Here is a 19,199-nt window from a genome sequence, read left to right as displayed (position 1 = left end):
ACCCCCACACTTCTTCTGACACTCCAATTTTTTCGTGCACCAATTGCATGTGATTGCGCATAAAGATTCTCGGAGCTGCATTTTTTACGTTCTAAAAATTTAGACTTATTTCTGTGGCCATTCATTCATTCATTTCTTAAGAAAAAAAGAAGCAAAAAATCAAATGTGATGTAGAAATTTGAATTAAGATGAATAATTGCAGAAGTTTCGAATCCTTGCCCCTATCAGGGAAATCCATTGTCACTTCTCGAATTGTACAACCATTCTGTAAAGGGCCCTGCCAGATTTCTCCAATCGGGCCCCGTATGCAAAGGTCGGCTCTGCTTGCATGTCATAACTGTTTACGGCTATATTTTCTTTTCTTTACCATTTCTTACAGTATTTCTGCTCTTCAGTGGCTGTGTAATGCAGATAAAAGGTCTCATAAACCAGCAAAAAGACTGTACAACTTTTTTTCAACATTATATGGTTGTTTAGTAAGTATTTTAAGACATTGTTGATCTACTTTTACAAATATTGATCAACAAAGAAAAAAAAGAAAGAGTAAAGTGTTTTTATGTGTTTATTATTAATATTAAGTATGTATTTGTTTTTTATGTAGTTATGATGTAGTAAGCATAATGTTTTCTGAAATAGGTATTACTTTTTATGTAATTCTATATTGCATAGAATTCTTTGTTGGAATTCTCTTACCTAAATTTAATTTGTGTCGTGGGGGCCCATATGTGCAATTTGGGAGAGGGGCTGAGAAAATTTACATGTTTAATGCTTTAATAAAGAAAAAAACTTTTGCATTCTTCTTCCTTTGTTAATAAAGTAATAAAACAAAACGAGGTTCATGAAAATTTTCTGTTTTAAAACTTGATGGATTTTTAACCACTTGAAGGAAATTCATAATTTTGTTTTCTTCAAAAGACAACTAAAAATTAGTGATTTAAAGTACATTGTTATGATTCCGAAAACAAATCCAATACAGATTAAAATTCGATAAATTTTAAAGTAAAGAAGGTTTTAATAACAGTCATTTTATTATTAGCGAATGTTGAAATGTTTTGAATGATATTTATGCTCAAACTTTATTTAAAAAAAATGACTATACCAATGTCTAGGACTGGGGGGAGGGGAGGGGGGATGGCTCCCTGCACTCTTATAGGTGCCTATGATTCATCCCCCCTTTACAAACTGAGAAATTATTATTATTATTATTTTTGATTATTTAGAAAATATAAAGAAATGTATGTTTATAATTAGTAAAAAATTCACTAGCCTCTTTCAGTCATGAAACAAATCCTTCACATAAGTTTTTCTCAAAGTAGGCCATTTATACTAAATTACTAGCAAAATTACCCGGCGTTGCCTGGGTTAGCAATAATTATGAGAAACAATCGTTACTTGTATTTGTTTTCTGTTTTAAGTGAAAGAACTTAAAACACACCTTTTTGACATGACTTAAAATCTAGTTTCTTCTTTACTCATAAAACTAAAGTAGCAGTAAGTAGAAAGAGCAAAATAGTATTCATTTAGGAACGAAAACACGAAATTTAAGCGTATACAAATTTGAAGAATTTCCGAAATATATGAAATTAAACTTCACATGTTTAAAAAGATTTATCAGTTAATACTTATTTTTTTTTACATTGAGTCTTACCTTCTCTGTATGTCTATTAAAGAACGAACTGTTTAAAAAAATATAGCCGCGCGCCCGTGATCCCCTTAAACTTGCTTTAGTTATTTTGGAAAATCTCAATTATTGTGGGTTCTAGGTGCGATTTATATAAAATATTACCAAATTTGCGGGAATCGTTTTGGGATACCTTGGATAATGCTCCCCCTCCTTACTTTGTAAAACGGTATGTTACTAATTTTTGTTAAAGATATATTGTCGCCATATGCTAAGATAGTTTTGGTTACCATAAAATGGCGCTAAACAATTTAATCCGTAATGTTTCCAAAATAAGTAGTAAAATTTGGCGATGGTTTGAATTTGTGCACAAAGTCACATTAATGGAAGTTTTTGTGCTGTTTATGGATTTGCCTAATTTAGTTGCTGGATTATTTTACAGTTAAAAAAGTTTCTAAAGATTCTTTGATTGACGATATTTTGTTTACATGGTGAAAGCTGACAAACATTATTACGTAGTCTTTGACTTCAAAAACCGTGAAAGTCGAAAAAACTGCCAAATGCATCCGCTACTGAAATCTTTCTGCATAAATTTTGGCGAGGTTTCTGCTGTTAGATTGGATAATGATAAAAAAATCCAATCAGCACAAATAATAAAAAAAAAACATTAATTACACTAAAGTTCCGTTTAAATGGAAAATAATCAACCAAATCTAGTTATTATTAGCCAATTTTGGGGAAAAAACGTTACTTTGACTTGAGAAAAGACTCAAACAGTCAGACGGAACGCTAAAACATTCAACAATTCTAACTATGAACTGGGAGTTGAGATGATACACTAAATAATGAATTGGGTTGAGGAAAGCCTTCGAACATGGAACAAAAAAAGCTCATAACTCATTTTCATACAACTTAGAACTTTCTAACAGATGCCATCTTCAGCAGAAAAATAAGCGCTTTCAATGGACACATTATTTTAATATGTGCACGTATTTTTTCACTTTCATATTGGAGCATTTATGCGAAAATTTGGACAAATTCAAAAAAAATTTGATTGATAGTTCCTTTTTTATTCTAACTGGTCTACAAACCTCCCCAGTTCCAAAAAGAACAAGCGGTGAAAGTTTCAGCCAAATCTGCCGGGTAGTTTCTGAGATCTTAGGGAACAAATTTACCAACATCCATTTATATATATATATAGATTTTTTTCTCGCGTACTTGAAAGATCTTCTTAGATTGTATGATTTGTTTCTTCCGCCATACTCAAAGGATAAAAATCGTCCTCAGATATTAAATGTAAAAACTAACTTCCCATCTAAAATAAACGGCGAATCCCGCTGCAACATCCCCCATATGAAAAAGAATAAAGCAATTGAAAGGATGTCGTTTAAAAAAATGATAACAACAGTAAAAAACAGTTTTCTGAATAAGCGAAAATCACTTATCTCCCTCCCCCCCCCTCCCGATGTAAAATAAACATTCTTCAACTAAAATGACGGGGATATTTCGATAATTGGGAATCTAGCGATCTTTCTTCATTGGCGTCAATTTTTGGCTCCAGTGCCTGCACGTGAGTTATTTTTCTTCGTAAATCTAAACAAAGAGACCGGAAACATCTATTAACATAGGGTTACTATAAATCAGCAGGGTTACCAAAATAAAATTATGTCTGCCAAAAATGAGACTACCGCGCCAGATTCCCAGTTATCGAAATATCGCCAAAATGACTAAACACTCTTTAAAAACCAACAATTCTTTGCAATTTAAAATATTTCGCCAAATAAACAAAAAATACAATAAATTACATTAACAGTAGCTTTAAAATGCAAACAAATAATCCCGCAACTCTATTGTTTATAGCCAAATTCGCCAAGCCACCACGTTACTCTAATCCAGCCGATCGGTGAGCGAAGCAAACTCCGACCGATGAGCGGTATGAGCGATCCGATCTTTTGAACAAAAACTTTTAAATCTTGCTCTCTCGCTGAGCATTTGCCTCACTATATTTCCTTGCGTACTTAAAGAATCTTCATATATTGCCTAATTTGTTCTTTCCACCAAAGATAAAAATCTTCCACTGCACTGATCTTTTGGGTACAGAACTATCCTGTTGTAATTTATCTGGAGGAAAATAAAGTTTGATTTGTCTTTAAATTTCACCGTCTTTTCCTTTAATATTGTACTGATTAGTTTGATAATCCTGTAAGTATTAATGACATTAGTGCCAAAAGTCAGATGGATTTGAGCTGAAAAACAAATGTTGCTAAGTATGGTACTTTCTGATCATTTGGTTAGTGAAAGAAACGCGATTTCTTCCGTTACTTAACTTTAAAATATTATATCACGGACCTAAAATCGTTGCTTTCAAGAAATAAAGGCCGCTCTCTCTCTTTACGTATTATCTATTCTCAATTGACATGTCACAGTAGGAAATTTCATTACAAAAAGCAGAGCTGGATTTCTTAGTGTCCTTTGGCAACGGTTTAAATATAGATTTCAATTCTCGCTCAACAATAGGTTAAAATAAATATTAGTCATTTGGGAGATATAACTATCCGATGTTTAAACTAATTAATTAATTAGCAAAAACGTTTCCGATTCTATCCATCGCGCTTAGAAACCATGCTTGCCACAACTTAATTACACACAAAAAATTTGATCAAAATCGGTTCAGCCGTTTAAAAGCCTTATGGTGACAAACGTCTGCACAAAAGATTTTTATACATTAAGATAAGTATACTAGCTACATCGCCCGGCTTTGCATAGCCGGGTTACCAATCTACAAATTCATGTGAGCTCATTTCAAGCATACTCATGATCAATGATTACTTACTAGACCATCCCCAGTAAGAGAACCCCATATTTAACTAGTTAGAATCTGAAAAATGTCGTTATTTCATAGGTCTAACTTTATTTAAAAATTCATAAAAATATGATCCTATTGAGATCCCAACTTGAAACTTTGCACAAATAAAGATAAAATACATACAAATTTTTGAGAATTGTTTTTAAAAAATTCATTATACCTTTTTTGAGAAATTTAAATTTTACTTTTTAAAAATAAAATTTTTTCTGAAATTAGTCTTGTTGCATATCCTATTAAACAACAACTAATGTACTTTAAAATGCTTTTTACCAAATATTTCTATCTATATTTGGTGCTGAGTTATCGTCCATTTTATGTCAAGCATCCATGAAAAAAGAGGGTTTTTCGAAAAATCAAAATCTCATAAATAAAAAAATAATAGAGATAAAAATCTAAAAATTTGGACTTTTAAACAAAAAAGTGAGAGAAAAAACTTTGGATCACTTGACATGGAATGACCCAAAAGCATTGTTGCAGAAAGTTGAGATGAAGCATTGAATAATAATTTGAATGGAGGAAAGCCTTAGAAAAATAGGGATTTTATGTCAAAATCTAAGTGTCATAATTAATAGATTTTAATTGATATCTCCGCTAAATATTATCGGAGGATTATGTTAAATAGCCAAACATAAAGACGGAAAGATTACAAATCTATCGATGCCTGGTTCAGTGGTCAGTTCACTGGCGTTCAGGAGAAGAAACTTGGACATAGGTAACTACATAGATACATAGGTACATACATAGATACATACGCTCAGTTTTTAATTAAAAAAGATTGAACTTCTATTTTTAAATAAATTTAGAATCTAGTGCAATAAATTCTAGTGTTTACGAAGCACAGTCAAAGTTTCAAGTGATGGTAAAACTTAAAGCCATGAGAAACAATTTCGTCCCCTAACAGCAAAGACGTTGCTGAAACACCTGAAAATGAATGTGATTCAAATGTGCAATGAAGTCAAGCCATTAAAAGTTAAACAAATTTATTAATGAAGTCTAAAGCTAATTAATATTGAAACATATCAAAACAAAAAGGGTTAGACACACGCCTCAACAAATACAGACAATCCTTTCACTTCCAAAGGGGAATGGCTTAAAATGATGTAATACAAAAGATGAAAGGAAAGCGAATCAAATCATTCAATAAAAATAAACCATAAGTTTCGCTTCACACTCCCCTCCTGAACTCTTTAATGAGTTCACTAACAAGTTTTACTAATTATATTATTGTTATACAAGACATAACTAAATTAATATACCAATTAAAGTATAACTTTACCAAATATGTACTAATATTTACCTCTCTTATCTTTTGCATTAATAATGCAAAAAATACACATTTACATATTGTGACATTTTGAAATTCAATGAAGTCATGTGATCAATAATTACCATTTTAACAGAAGATGTGAAATAAAAAATGTGCATGAGGACCTAAGATTTAAAAAAACTAAAGTAATCGTGAAAAATAAAATTCAAAAGTTTAAGAAGTTCAGAGTTAAAAAAGCAGTTATAAAATAATTAAAGTTCAAATTTTAAAGTTCAATTTCAATAATCAAAGTTCAAAAGTATAGTTCTTAAAAGGTCAGAAAAGAATTTATAGTTCAAAAGGATACACATGCTGGACGGAACGTTTCAATGGTCCATTGCTGGTTTTCAGTTCATAACAACGAATTTTTTATTTTTATTTATTTATTTATTTATTTTGTCACAATCAGGAAGCACTCTTTCAACTTTATCTAGCTTCTGTAGAAGCTTATTTTTGGTGTTTTCTTCGATTAACACAACATTCCCTACTTCAAAGTCAATATGGATGTTTGGGTTTTTTTACAGAATGAACAGCAGGTAGATCCAATAAGTACTGTTTTTTTCCATCTATCCCACAGCTGTTTCAAAAGTAACTGTTGATATAATTTCTTTCTTTTCAAAAGAGAGGATTTTTTAGAACCAATGTCGATAGTTTTGGCAAATAACTGAATACGAAGGTTGGTTTTGCCCAAATTTAAGGAAGTGCATGGGTGTGAGGTGTGGTCTTGGCTCATCATTTTCATCATAAACATACGTTATAGGTCGTAGATTAAGGACCACTTCAACCTCGACGAGAAGGATGATCATCTCCTCAAAATTCAAAAGGGCTTTCCCAAGTGTTTTATGAAAACACTCCTTAACAGATCGAACAAGATGCTCGTAAAGGCCTCCCCACCATGGAGATCTCTCTATAATGTTATGTTTCAAATAATCCCGCAATATCCCCCGATATTCAAAATAGAGATGAGGATTTCTCTGAAATCTCTTTTTAAGTCTAGCGAATCTGATCTCAGCTCACATACATACATACAGACGTCTCGAGAAAACTCGGGAATCGTCCAAGTGGATATTCGGGGCCTCTATATGTAATTAGATATATATGTACGTGTGGTCGTGTTGAAAAAAAAACTCAGCATTAATTCAGGGGTGAGCAAAATGGAAATTAAGATCAATTTTTGAGTGCAGTTTTTTTTTGCGAATAAAATACTTCCTTTTTTGTAAAAAAAGAAGGAAAAATTGTCAAATTTGTTGGCAAGTTGGCGACAAAACTTGCCGACTAAAAGGCAGGTGATGTATCGTCAAGTGTCCGCCAAATTATAACGCCACTTAAGTTTGCATCAAAATTAGCAATGATTTCCCCCCAAAAAGGTGCAAAAGACCCCTATAGAAACACGCAAATGCAACCAAAAGGGGAGGTGCACAACTAGACCCCACTAGGAGTCTACGTACCAAATTTCAAGTTTCTAGGACATACCGTTCTTGAGTTATGCGACATTTATACGCACATATGTACATTTAGACGTCATGAGAAAACTCGTTGTAATTAACTCGAGAATCGTCAAAATGGATATTTTGGGCGCCTGTATGTTCTCAAGTATATATGCACATGTGGTCGGGTTGAAAAAAAACAACAACATTGATTCAGGGGTGAGCAAAATGGAAATTAAGGTCGATTTTTCAGTGAAAATTCTTTTGCGAATAAAATACTTCCTTTTTTGTAAAAGGAAGTAAAAGGTAGAGGGGGAAGAACGGTATCCGTTACCAAGAAGAATGGATGAATATGCATGGAGAGTCTTGGGCGCCGTTCTGTCTCACTTCTTTGTATGAAATAAACAAAATAATCCATGGCATTCCAAGGCATTCAGAATGTTCATAGTTCTGTTTTCTTGAAGAACTTTTGTTCTATTTTACCTACTTGATGAAAATCACAACAATGTTTATTTTTTCTAAGAATCCTAACAATAATATTTGACTTTCATATTCAAATTAGCGAATCTAAGTTCAAATAAAGCTAACTTTTATTCCCGGCTGATGCACCATGAAAACAAATGTGGTTCAAATGGGCAATGAAGTCAAGCCATTAAAAGTGAAATGAATTTATTAATGAAGTCTAAAGCTAATTAATTTTGAAACATATCAAAACAAAAAAAGTTACGCACACGCCTCAACGAATACAGATAATCCTTTCACTTCCAAAGCAAACACACAACTGCTCCAAAGGGGAGTGACTTAAAATGACGTAATACAAAAAATAAAAGGAAAGCATATCAAATCATTCAATAAAAAGGAACCATAAGTTTTGCTTCACACTATATAAATAGTATTTGGAAACAACAAATTCCTTCCTCATGTTCTTAAAGTGATGTGACAAAGATAAATCAATTTATAGAAACGTTACTGTTATTCATTTCATGTTTTAACAAAACTATCTTCTGCTTTCTAGATAGCCTGGTTTAAAATTAAAAAAGAAATTACGCCAATATTATGTATGGGGAAGAATCAAGTGTTATCTCCCATTTCATTTTTGTTGCATTTAGCAGTAAAATAACACAATGCTTTTGTTTATTTTTGATTAAATCGGCAGGTTTAACAAAAAAAAAAAAAAAAAAATTGCTTTCTTTAAGAAAATCATAATCACATTAAATAATTTTTAGTTCAGATTTCAAATTAGTTGTGTAATTATTTAAACAGATTCAGTTACTGCTTTATAAGACTTTAGTGTTACATTGGGCTAAATTTATCATATTTTTTGGAAGGTAATGAGTTGAAAATGATACTTAAACTGTTTATTTTCAGGCAAGGGGTAGCCGTGCAGTTTTTCAGTTTTATCCAGAAAACAGTGATCAAGTAAGCAACGTTTTGATCTTATTCACATTTTACTAACCATGTTCTGCATTTTACATTGGAATCATACAGAAATGATTTCTGCCTATTTTTACCAAGACACTAAACTTGGCAAAATATTTGACATTGAAAGTATCTATTCAGTTTTACTGCTGCAGAGATGAAAAAAAAAAAGGTTTATAGGTTGAAGCAGGGTTTCTGCTATGGTCGCATTTTTTGCCAAATGCAAAAGTATTATCCAAATTGTGAAAAGATGCATATCCTGGAGAGGAAACAAGCATGGCGATATTTAAATGAATCTTACTATAAATCTTAACTAAGAGAGCTTTCAATTACTATTACCTTCAACTATACTTAGTCTTAATGTGCCTTAAATGTCTCCCAATAAAGAAATAACTTGTACCATTATTATTTTTACAAAAATAAAATTTATGTTCTCGAAATAGTAAGAACAATTCATTTTTTTTTAATTTCAAGTTTAAAAACTATTAAACTCCAGGGTACCTACCACTATTTGTGTAATACTGTGTATTTATTTCTTTAAAGATATCACAACAAAATTTTGAATTTAATTTTCAATTTGTAGATGAAATGCATTTTGAGTCATTTGAAAAGCTTTGTGAACGGGTTCATCAACACTCAAAATATGCATTTTAGAATTTTCTTTCTCTGAATTTTGTTGCCATATTCGATTCATTCATTAGCATGTACAGAGTTTTATAAGCTGCCTCAAGTTGAATTTCTTACTATTTCTCATGATTGTACTGTCATTGTTTTATAAAACAAATTTTTGATTTTTTTCTTCTGTATTTTACTTAAAATAAAATCATTTGAATTTTCAAGTTTTTGACTTGAGTGATAAATATGCATTTTATATGTTTAGATTGAACTTGTTACACAACAAGCAATGAAAGCAGGGTTTGGTGGAGGTTTAGTTGTTGATTATCCAAACAGCTCTAAAGCTAAAAAGTAAGACTGCTGTATTTCACATTTAACATTTATGTAACTAGAACTTGAAAGGTCATATGAGGCAGTGAGAAGCAAAGGGACGTAAGTGGACTGTTTAAAAGTTTTGAGTTAATTGCATTTAAAGTTCAGATCCTAGGTAGGCTTTCATTTAAAAAAATTCTAAATCATGCTGTGCAGCAGCACCTACTAGGGCTACTAGTCCCATTGGTTTCCCCAAGACAGGGGAGAGGTTCACTTTCCATGTGTACTGGTTATCTCCAAATTTTCAATTTTGTCTCTTTCATGCCTTTGCTTTTCATTGCCTTCATTTGTTTTCTTTTTCAGAATTTTGTCCTGAGTTATTTTTTTTTTTTTTTTATTTAAAGGCCCTAGATTCTGTGGAAAAGATTCAGATTAGGGTTAATTTTGCTAAAAATTAGAGAGGATTATTCTATTTCATTTGGTCTCCCAGTTAAGCGCTGCTTAGCTTATTTTGCTTTTTTTGATCTGTTTTAAATTCTAATAATGTATTCTAGTTAGAAAGAACAATTATTCTTCATCATTTCATTACTTAATATTATTTCAATCTGGTTGCATACATTTATTCTGTTCATTTATGTCAATATAATATCATTTATATTTGTATGTTTTCTGCTATTCTATGTAACTATTTGGTTTCAAATTAAAAGTTATTTTGTTTTCATCAGCATAACTTTTGCTACTTTATATCAACAAAGTTAATCTCTGTAATATTGCTACCAATAATGTCCTTCAGGTAATGCTCGTCTCTTTACCTTTACCAATATTATAAAGAGAGAGGGCGGATTTTTGTGTGTTTATATGTTCGAGGTAATCTCCGGAACCACTGCACCTATTTGAAAAATTCTTTCACTATATGAAAGGTGCTCTCTTACTGAGTAACATAGACTATAATTCGAAAAAAATCTGATAAATAGTTCTTTTTTATTCAAATTTAGGCCCAAATTTCACTTAAATTGCCTATTAGTTGCTATTAAAGGGGTGAAAAATTACTTGCATATATTAATATTATATATCGTTAAAAAGGGTAGAATTTTCTGCGTTCTAAACAATTTATTTCAATGCTCTAACTTAATTACGAGAGGAGTAACTTGCGTTTTAGCTCGAACTTTTTTAGGCTTTTCCGAAATTTAGGCACTACTTTCTTCATTAAATTTATCAATAAAAAGTGAAGGAATCGTCTCACAGTTTTCTTTTTGACACCATTGGAAAAAGCGAGATTTTTTACTCCAGATCTCTCTCGACCTGTGATTGAAAAGATTAGCTTCTATCTTCAAAGGAAAAAAAGTTACAAGCGTTTTTAAATCAATTTCGAAATACAGGGTACGGAGAAAATTCCCACAATTTTATTAGATATTTCAATAGGCTGTAACTAACACATAATTCAACAAGTTAAAGCAATAAAAACTCTTTATTGAAACTATAATAATAAGATTAAACAAAAAAATTATAACAATTGTTCAAAACTAGCTCCTTGGACTTCAATACATTTACGGAGCCGCAGTCTGAAATTGCCGACAATGCTCGCGCACGCATCCACCGTTATCTCATTCCAGGCACGACTCAGAGCCGTTTTGAGCATGTCTACTGTGGCCTATCGTTTTTCCAGAATTTTTTCCTCCAAGATTGACCACACCGAATAATCTATCGGATTGAGGTCCGGTGAGTTAGGGGGCCAAACATCCGTGCCCCAAAAACCTGGAAACAGATCTTCGCAGATGGCAATCGTCGATCGGGCCGAATGCGCAGGAGCCCAGTCTTGTTGGAGTGTGAATCCATCTTGGCCAAAGTGTGCTGTTGCCCATGGTCTCAGTACGTCGCATAGAACCCGCTGCTAATAGCTTGCAGCATTAATTTTGACGTTTTTGTCAATGAAAACAAGCGTCGTTTTCTCAGTGGCACAAATGCCAGCCCAGACCATTACGGCGCCTGGAAAATGACTGTGTCCGATGATTTTTGCAGCAGCGGTCTTCTTCTGACCCTTCTTAAGCAATTGGCGATGGTTTTGACGGTTATGTGTAAGCTCGATGGTGAAGATCTTCTCATCATTAAAGAGAACCTTCGAGAGGCGAGCACCAGCGGTCAAGCAAAGCATCTGTCGAGCTTTCATCAATCTTTTCTGCTTCATTGTGTCATTGAGGAAGTGGAGGCGATTGATCTTGTAACAACGAAGTCCCAACTTGTTTTTCAGGATGATTCGGACCCTTTTTTCGCTGATCACCAGTTTTTTGGCCATCTTTCATATTGAGAGCTCTGGATTGCGACAGCGGATCTTCTGCACATTCGCTGGAGTCATTGCAGTGGTTGGACGACCACTCCGTGGATGGTCGGCAGCCCCTCCAGTCTCCTTGTAGCGTTTCACAGGGTCATAGAATGTTTTACTCTTGAATCCAGTCGTTCGAATAATATCGGCTGTTTTCATTCCCTTCTTGTGTAATTCAACGACAGTAACACATACATTTTCACGATTCATAGCTCACTAACTCAATGAACTAACCAAGAACAAATGATTAAACCTCAAATACTTTTAATGCCAATAAACAATATGTGCCAAATAAATCACCAACATACAATTTTAACACCAAAAAAACGTTTTAAAACAAAATTGTGGGAACTTTCTCCGCACCCTGTATGTCATTTTGATTCAGGTTGTCAACCATTTTATTTTCGCGTTTCCATGGTTATGCTTTTTGAATCCATTGTTTATTTCCTTACTTTGCATCTGAATTCTTAAACTTATTTTATTTCATGTTTCCATGGTTATGCTTTTAAAATCCATCTTTTCATTTTAATTTCTTAAAAGTATTTTAATATCTGTCGTCATTGCTTGGAAGGATAATTTTGCATGGTGTTTTTTTTTCTTCTTTTATTTAAGTTATTCTTTAAGTTATTAAGTTATTCTTTTAATTAATTGTTGAATATATGTCACTTGACACAATTTTTGTTCTCAAGGTAGACTGGGCAAAGCCGGGCAATGCAGCTCTTAATGTATAAAGATTTGAAAGCTACTGTTAATATGATTTTATACCTTTTTGTATGTTTGGCAAAACATTTATTATTGCTAAAGAAAAAAACATCCGCTTCACTCGCAAAAGGGCTGGGTTCAGGTAGCGTGGTTGCTTGGCACGTTAGGTGCTGAGCAGTTCAGTCTAGTATTATTGATTTAAGCAGGGTTCGTACGCTCCTTCAAAACTCCTCCAATACTCCTTCATTTAGGAAATTTTCTTGAAGGGCCCTTCAAACTCCTTCATTTTGGTTTTAACTCCTTCAAAACTCCTTCTTTTTTAGTTTAAGACTATATAATCTTCCTCTATGACATTAACTTATAATACTTTGATTGACAACCAACTTCGTCATAAAGGCCATTTTAATGTAGTAATTTTGTGCATTTGTTTTTTGTTTTTTTTTCATAAAGATGTGATTTACAAATTGATCATAGTTAAGTCATAAAAGTAGAAGGTGAAAGTTTTATTAGAAGATTAAAACATTTTATAAGTGAAGTAAAACATGCTTAAATGGTGCTTGGCTATTTTTTCAAGTTTTATGATTATTCTTTTTCCCTCCACCACACTTTCAGCAGCTAGAGTCAGGTTGTCTAATTATTATTTAAATATTTAAAACTACATAAGTAGATGTACAATATTAAGTGATTGTGTTAAAAAACAGTTGTTTAGTAAATTACAGTTAGATATTGTAAAAAGGGTCATCCACAAGTGATGTCATGCCTTGAGGAAGAGATGGGCTCATGAAGTTGAGACAAGGGGAAGAGAGAATGTGACAAAAAGTGACATCACAGTTATTGTAACAATGTTAAAAAAATATGACATGTAACAATAGGACGAGTTAGGTGAAGTGTGACACTTTGTGATAAAGCGAGAAGGGGTCAAATAGTTGAAAAAAAATGTGACATCATTTTATGATAGCCCATTAGTAGATAGCCTCCTTCAAAACTCCTTCATTTTATTTCTAAAATTGAGTACAAACCCTGTTTAAGGCAACTGTTAATGTAATTCATTGTTTTGGCGATTTGTTTTGAAAGGAAAGAAACTTTTGATTTGTTTTTATCCGAGTGAAATGTACGACATTTTCTTCTTTTTTTCTGACGATGATTTTTGAATGTTCCACGGGATGTTTTTTTTCCGTTAGACGGATGGATTATGATAGTGTGGTTGCTGGGCAAGTTTGGCGATAAACAATAGAGCTGCAGAATTATTTTTACATATGAAAGATATTATTTGATGTTTTTTTTTTTTTTATTTGGAAAAATATTTTAAATTGCAGTAAAAACCGCTTCACTCGCTAAATAGAGTTTTAAAGCAACTGTAAATCTAATTTAATGAAATTTAATGATTTGACAAAAAGTTTTAGATTCCAAAGAAACTTAAATAGTTTTTTTTTTGAAAAGGTGTGTACGCTTTTTATACAAAGAAAAACGATCATTTCACATCAGAGGGGGAGGGGCGTCAATTTTTTTATTCAACGGACTTCCATTAAATTTTTTGCATCCAGTAGACCCCATAGCACCTACAGCCTTGAAATTTTGCACAAAATTACTTCGAGCCCTGGAAGTGTGCACCTAAAGTTTTATTTTTTAAGATTTGAATTAGTTTTTTTTTTGTAATTAATTTTTTAAGCTCAAATTTGATGAAATTGCCTATTATTGCTTATTAAAGGCATTATTGCACATATTAATATTATATATCGTTGGAAAGGGCAGAATTTTCCGCTTTCGACGCAATAATATGTTTCAATACTCTAACTTAAGTACAGCAGGAGTTATTTACGTTTTTGTGCAAACTTTTTTAGACTAAGCTAAAATTTAGGCACTACCTTCAACAATAAATCTATCAGTAAAAAGCAAAGGAATTGTCCCAGTTTTCTTTTTGACACCACTGGAAAGAGCGGCTTTTTTTTACTCCAGTCTAACTCGACTTATGGTCGAAAATCTAAGCTTTTATCTCCAAAGGAAAAAAGTTACAAGCCGTTGAAAATCAAGTTCAAATAATCTTATTTCCATTAAAATTATTGAAGTTTTACTTGGCGTTGCCATAGTTACATCTTTTTGATTCGCATGTTTCTTCTTTCTTATTCTCAAATTTTAAGGGTTTCAATTTTAACGGAAAATCTTAGACTCGACTCAATTCAAGCTCAAGCTAAAAAGCAAAATATATTTCCAGAGACCACGAATATGAAACCGACTTTTCAAACGTACAAAAGTGCAGTTTTGCAATGCTCAGTAGCTCCTTAGCCCTTACGGCTCTGCAAGTTGGTACAAGTTATTTTGAAACCCAGGAAGGGATGCTTTTTAATCCAAAAGAAGCTCATGATGTATTTTTAATCTTTCTTTCTAATTAGTGATTTAAATCTTTGTGAATCAAATAAGATTGCCAAGCAGTCTTTGGTGAGCATTAGGGAGCAGGGGTCTGAGCCCCATAGTAATTGTACAAAATAGTTACACTGACTTGAAAACCTAAAAAAAAAGGTGCTTAAAATTTATTCCAATATTTAATTAGTATGTTTCAATTTTAAATTGATATGTTGTGAAGTTTTTCTCTATCTAATCGATCAATATAACTTAAACAGAAGCAGATACAGATTATCATTTGGGAGTGGGGGGTGGGGGTCATGCTGAAGAATGATCCCTCCCCCCTTCCCCTTTGAACCAACTTATGGTTTGGGGTATGAAATGTTTTTGGAACTGCTTGAGTGTCAATAAAAATCACCAAATCGGCCAAGAGTAAGGGCCTAATATGGCAAAAATGTCCCTAATTAATTTCATAAGTTATAAAAAATAGTATTTCAAATATTCGCTTTAAAAAATAATTTATGAAAAACTTTTTGAATACAAAATGGGCTTATAATATGTCAAAAGTTTGGGAGGGGTTTTGACACCCATTACATCCACCCCCCTTATATCCACTTCTGACTTTAACAATTACAGTGGCAGACGAAAAAACTGCATCTCGCAAAAAATTCCATTTTAATGAATTTCTCAAGAAATAAAAGAACAATTGTTACGTAACTTTTGACTCATAAAAGGTATGCATCAGCTGTCATGTTTCGATAAAAATTAAATAACACATGCATTTAAGGGACCAGCATCAAATTGATGAAGCCAAAAATGTTTCTTGATCATCCTTCATCATAAATGGCTAGTAAAAGGCTGTAAATTTCAGCAATTAGTTTACTTCTATGTACAGTAATTTTATACATTTTCGTTGAAGTATCACTTACATTCAGGAAGATGTAAGCAATTCTTTCAAAAACATTAATATTGTTTACATGTTTTTGGCTTATAACATGCAGAATTTTTTGTCCGGGATTACCAAACTTTCAGAAAACTTGACAACATACAAGATAATCACTATACTAAAATTTGAAATTAAAATTTTAAATAATTGATGAAAAATGAACATTTAAAGCAATTAAAGTATTGTTGTGCATATGCAAAAGATAGCTGTTTACCTCTTTCAAAATGTCTTGGGCAGTAGATTTGGCTTATAAAAATTTCCAGTTGAATATTATAAAAACTTAAAAAGATATTGTCAGCCTTTTAAATAACTTTTAAATAAAGCCACTTTTAAAATATTCTCAGATAGGCGACAAATAGTTGGGGATCATTTGCAAATTTGCAACATTTGCCTGCAATTGTTTAGTGTGATTCAATATTCATGATAAAACAGGTTATTTATGAACGGTTCATTAGGGTTCATTGCTTATCTTAGGTAGCCGATATCTCTTTATTTTTTTATGAAATTCAACTGAAATGTTTTTATAAGTTGCTAAATCTATTCCCCAAAGACATTTTGAAATTTATAAATTAATTGATATCTTTCTCACATGCACAGTTAGAAATTAATTGTTTTAAAAAAAGTTCATATTTCATCGAATTTTCCATTTTTTTTTTTCAATTTTAGTATCAAAATAATTTTTTTTTATGCTGTCAAGTTTTCTGAAAATTCTATAAGCCTGGGTGGAAAACTTTATGTTATTAGATAAAAACATGTGAATAAAACTGATATTTTTAAATGCATTGCTTAGATCTTCGTGAATATAAGTGCTACTTTCGCGGAAATGTATTAAATTATTGTACATAGTAAGTAAACTAATTGCTGAATTTTACATCTTATTCCTAGCTATTTTAGGATGATTAAAAAAAAAATTAACTCTAATTTGAATTCCGAAATTTTGAATTCAAATTATGTTTTTCGCAATCACGAGTTGCGACAAGACTCTACTGGTTAGAGTTATTGTTTCTAGAAATGGCTCCCCCGCCCAAGCATGTCCCTCCTCCTGGGTGCTTACGTGTATATAGTTGTGTGCGTGTGTGTGTAGGCTTACGTGTGTGCACGTAGGCGTGTGTATGTGTGTAAAGGTGTGCGCGCGTAGGCGACTGTGTATGCGCATGCGTGTGTAGGACATGGACGCCACCGCCCAGCAAAAGTGGATTCCGGGGGACAGTGCTGAGGATCAGCCGCGCCGCCGCTGGTGGACGGTGGTGCTGCAGCCCTGGTCCAAGCTGAAAAAGGAACCGGAACATCAAGGACTGTCAAGTGAGAACAATAAGCAATCGTGATTGCTCAATAAAAAAAAAAAAAAAAAAAAAAAAAACATTTTTAGTTTATTTTTAGTTTCATCAATTTGTTGCTGGTCTCCTAAATTCATGGGCAATTTAATTTTTACTGAGACATATCATTTGAAGCATAACTTTCATGTGACAAAAGTTACAGATCCATTGAGGCAAAAGAAAAGCGATGTAAGTGCCAAAATTAAAAAAAAAAAAAATGTGATAACTTGTGAAAATGGTAGGCAATCCTCTCCACAGTTTTTAAGATAGAGATAGTACTTGAAGCCCTGGTAGGTGCTGCTCCCGCTATACAACACAATTTAGGATTTTTTTAAAAATAAAAGCCTATCTAGGACCACATCTTTAAACACATTTTACTCAAAACCTATAAATTTCCACTTACATCCCTTTGCTTATCACTGCCTCAATTGTTCTCTTATTTCCCTGGAAATTCTTTAAAGCATGAATCTTCGCAAGAGATACAGTTTTTTTTGTCCGCCACTGCATATTTAAATTGGTTTGAGAAAAAGTTTAATTATTTTGTAGATTTTTTCTTGTTTTACTGACTGGTGGGCCTCAGAAACTTCCTGCTGCTCTTGGAACAGAGGAATCTTCACAAGATCATATAAAATATGTTAAATCTCGGTAAGTCTCTGAAATATACCTTGTTAATCTTATCAATATTGAGAACTGATTAGTTTCTTCATAGTAAAGCATAGTAATCATATTTACAGGCACCACTTTCAGAGTTAATCATTCAATTTACAACCTGTGGCTTCCAGAAAAATTTCTCTTGACTTTTTTTACTTTCTTCTATATCTAATATATAGAAGAAAGTATTGGATTCGTGCAAATTTTCGAATTTTGACGGATTCGAACGTTTTGAGGTGTGCTGAGTCCATTTCGACCATTTTTGTTTGGAAAATGTATGTCTGTCTGTGTGTGTGTGTGTATGTATGTGTGTGTGTGTATGTATGTGTGTCACGTCTGTGTGTGACCAGTTTTTTGTGGCCGCTCTACAACAAAAACTACCGCATGAAATCGAACGAAATTTAGTACACATATGTGCCCCTATGTGAACTTGTGCCCATTAGTTTTTGGCGCGAATTCCTCCAAGGGGGGTGGAGCAATGGGACGTTTTTCGAGTTACGCGTGCTTGCTATTCCTCAGGAAGTTACTGGCGGAATCAAACAAAATTTGGTCCATTTGTTGGTATTAACAGGAACAGGTGCTGATTCAATTTTGGTGTCAATAACTCAAAGGGGGGTTGAGCTGTAGAACGTTTTTTGTTGTCAATTGTGACTGCTGTATCTCAAGAAATAATGAACGGAATGAAAGAAAAATTTATCGGCAAGTAGCCCTTAGTGGGTATAAGAACTGATTTTATTTTTGCGTCAACCGCTAAAAGGGGGGTAGCGCAATCACCCGTTCTTTTTTTCCATTTTGAGTGCCCTATCTCAAGAAGTAATGCTACGTTCTGATTGAAATTTGGAATATATGTGAATCCATATGTAAACAGGCTTTGGTTCGATTTTGACGCCAATCGCTCCAAGAGGTGTTGATTTTTTTTTTTTTTTTTTTGCGAATAAAAATAGCTTTATTAATGCAACAATAAGAAAGATTAATCGTAATAGATTGTCGTCTGCGTATTTCTCGTGATTTTAATTGTATGGAAATGATAGGAAATATTATCTCAATGATTTAAAATTTTGAACTGTTGCCATCTTATGTTTGTTAACAAATAAAATATTTGTAATTCATTCAAGCAAGGCTTTTAAAATAACTTTCAATTTTCGCTCTTTGCTTTGCTTTTGCAATAATTCAGACATTGGGATAGTCGTCAAGTTTTTGCATGTGTCATTTTGTTTTTGTTGGGAATATTGCTTCCTCGTCAAGCATGGGGAGGGATCAGAAAAAAAAAAGAAAAATATAGAAGAAAGTTTCGTGATGGCCACAACATACTAGTTTTTGGTGGTGGTGGGGGGGGGGGGGGTCCAAATTAGAGATTA

The 19,199-nt window shown here is 32.8% G+C and overlaps 1 protein-coding gene across 1 annotated transcript in view; it reads left to right on the top strand.

The window, feature by feature from the left end:
- Positions 1–19,199, top strand: part of LOC129221525 (probable 18S rRNA (guanine-N(7))-methyltransferase) — a 67,379-nt gene that overhangs the window by 45,377 nt on the left and 2,803 nt on the right. Inside the window, exons 6-9 of the mRNA XM_054856019.1 lie at positions 380–476; positions 8,589–8,639; positions 9,520–9,605; positions 17,737–17,835. Coding sequence (XP_054711994.1) covers positions 380–476; positions 8,589–8,639; positions 9,520–9,605; positions 17,737–17,835 — 333 coding nt within the window. The remainder of the gene's footprint in view (positions 1–379; positions 477–8,588; positions 8,640–9,519; positions 9,606–17,736; positions 17,836–19,199) is intronic.

Source organism: Uloborus diversus, chromosome 1 (assembly GCF_026930045.1).
Source record: "Uloborus diversus isolate 005 chromosome 1, Udiv.v.3.1, whole genome shotgun sequence".
Taxonomy (NCBI): Eukaryota; Metazoa; Arthropoda; class Arachnida; order Araneae; family Uloboridae; genus Uloborus; species Uloborus diversus.
This window is presented reverse-complemented; position numbering and strand designations above follow the sequence as displayed.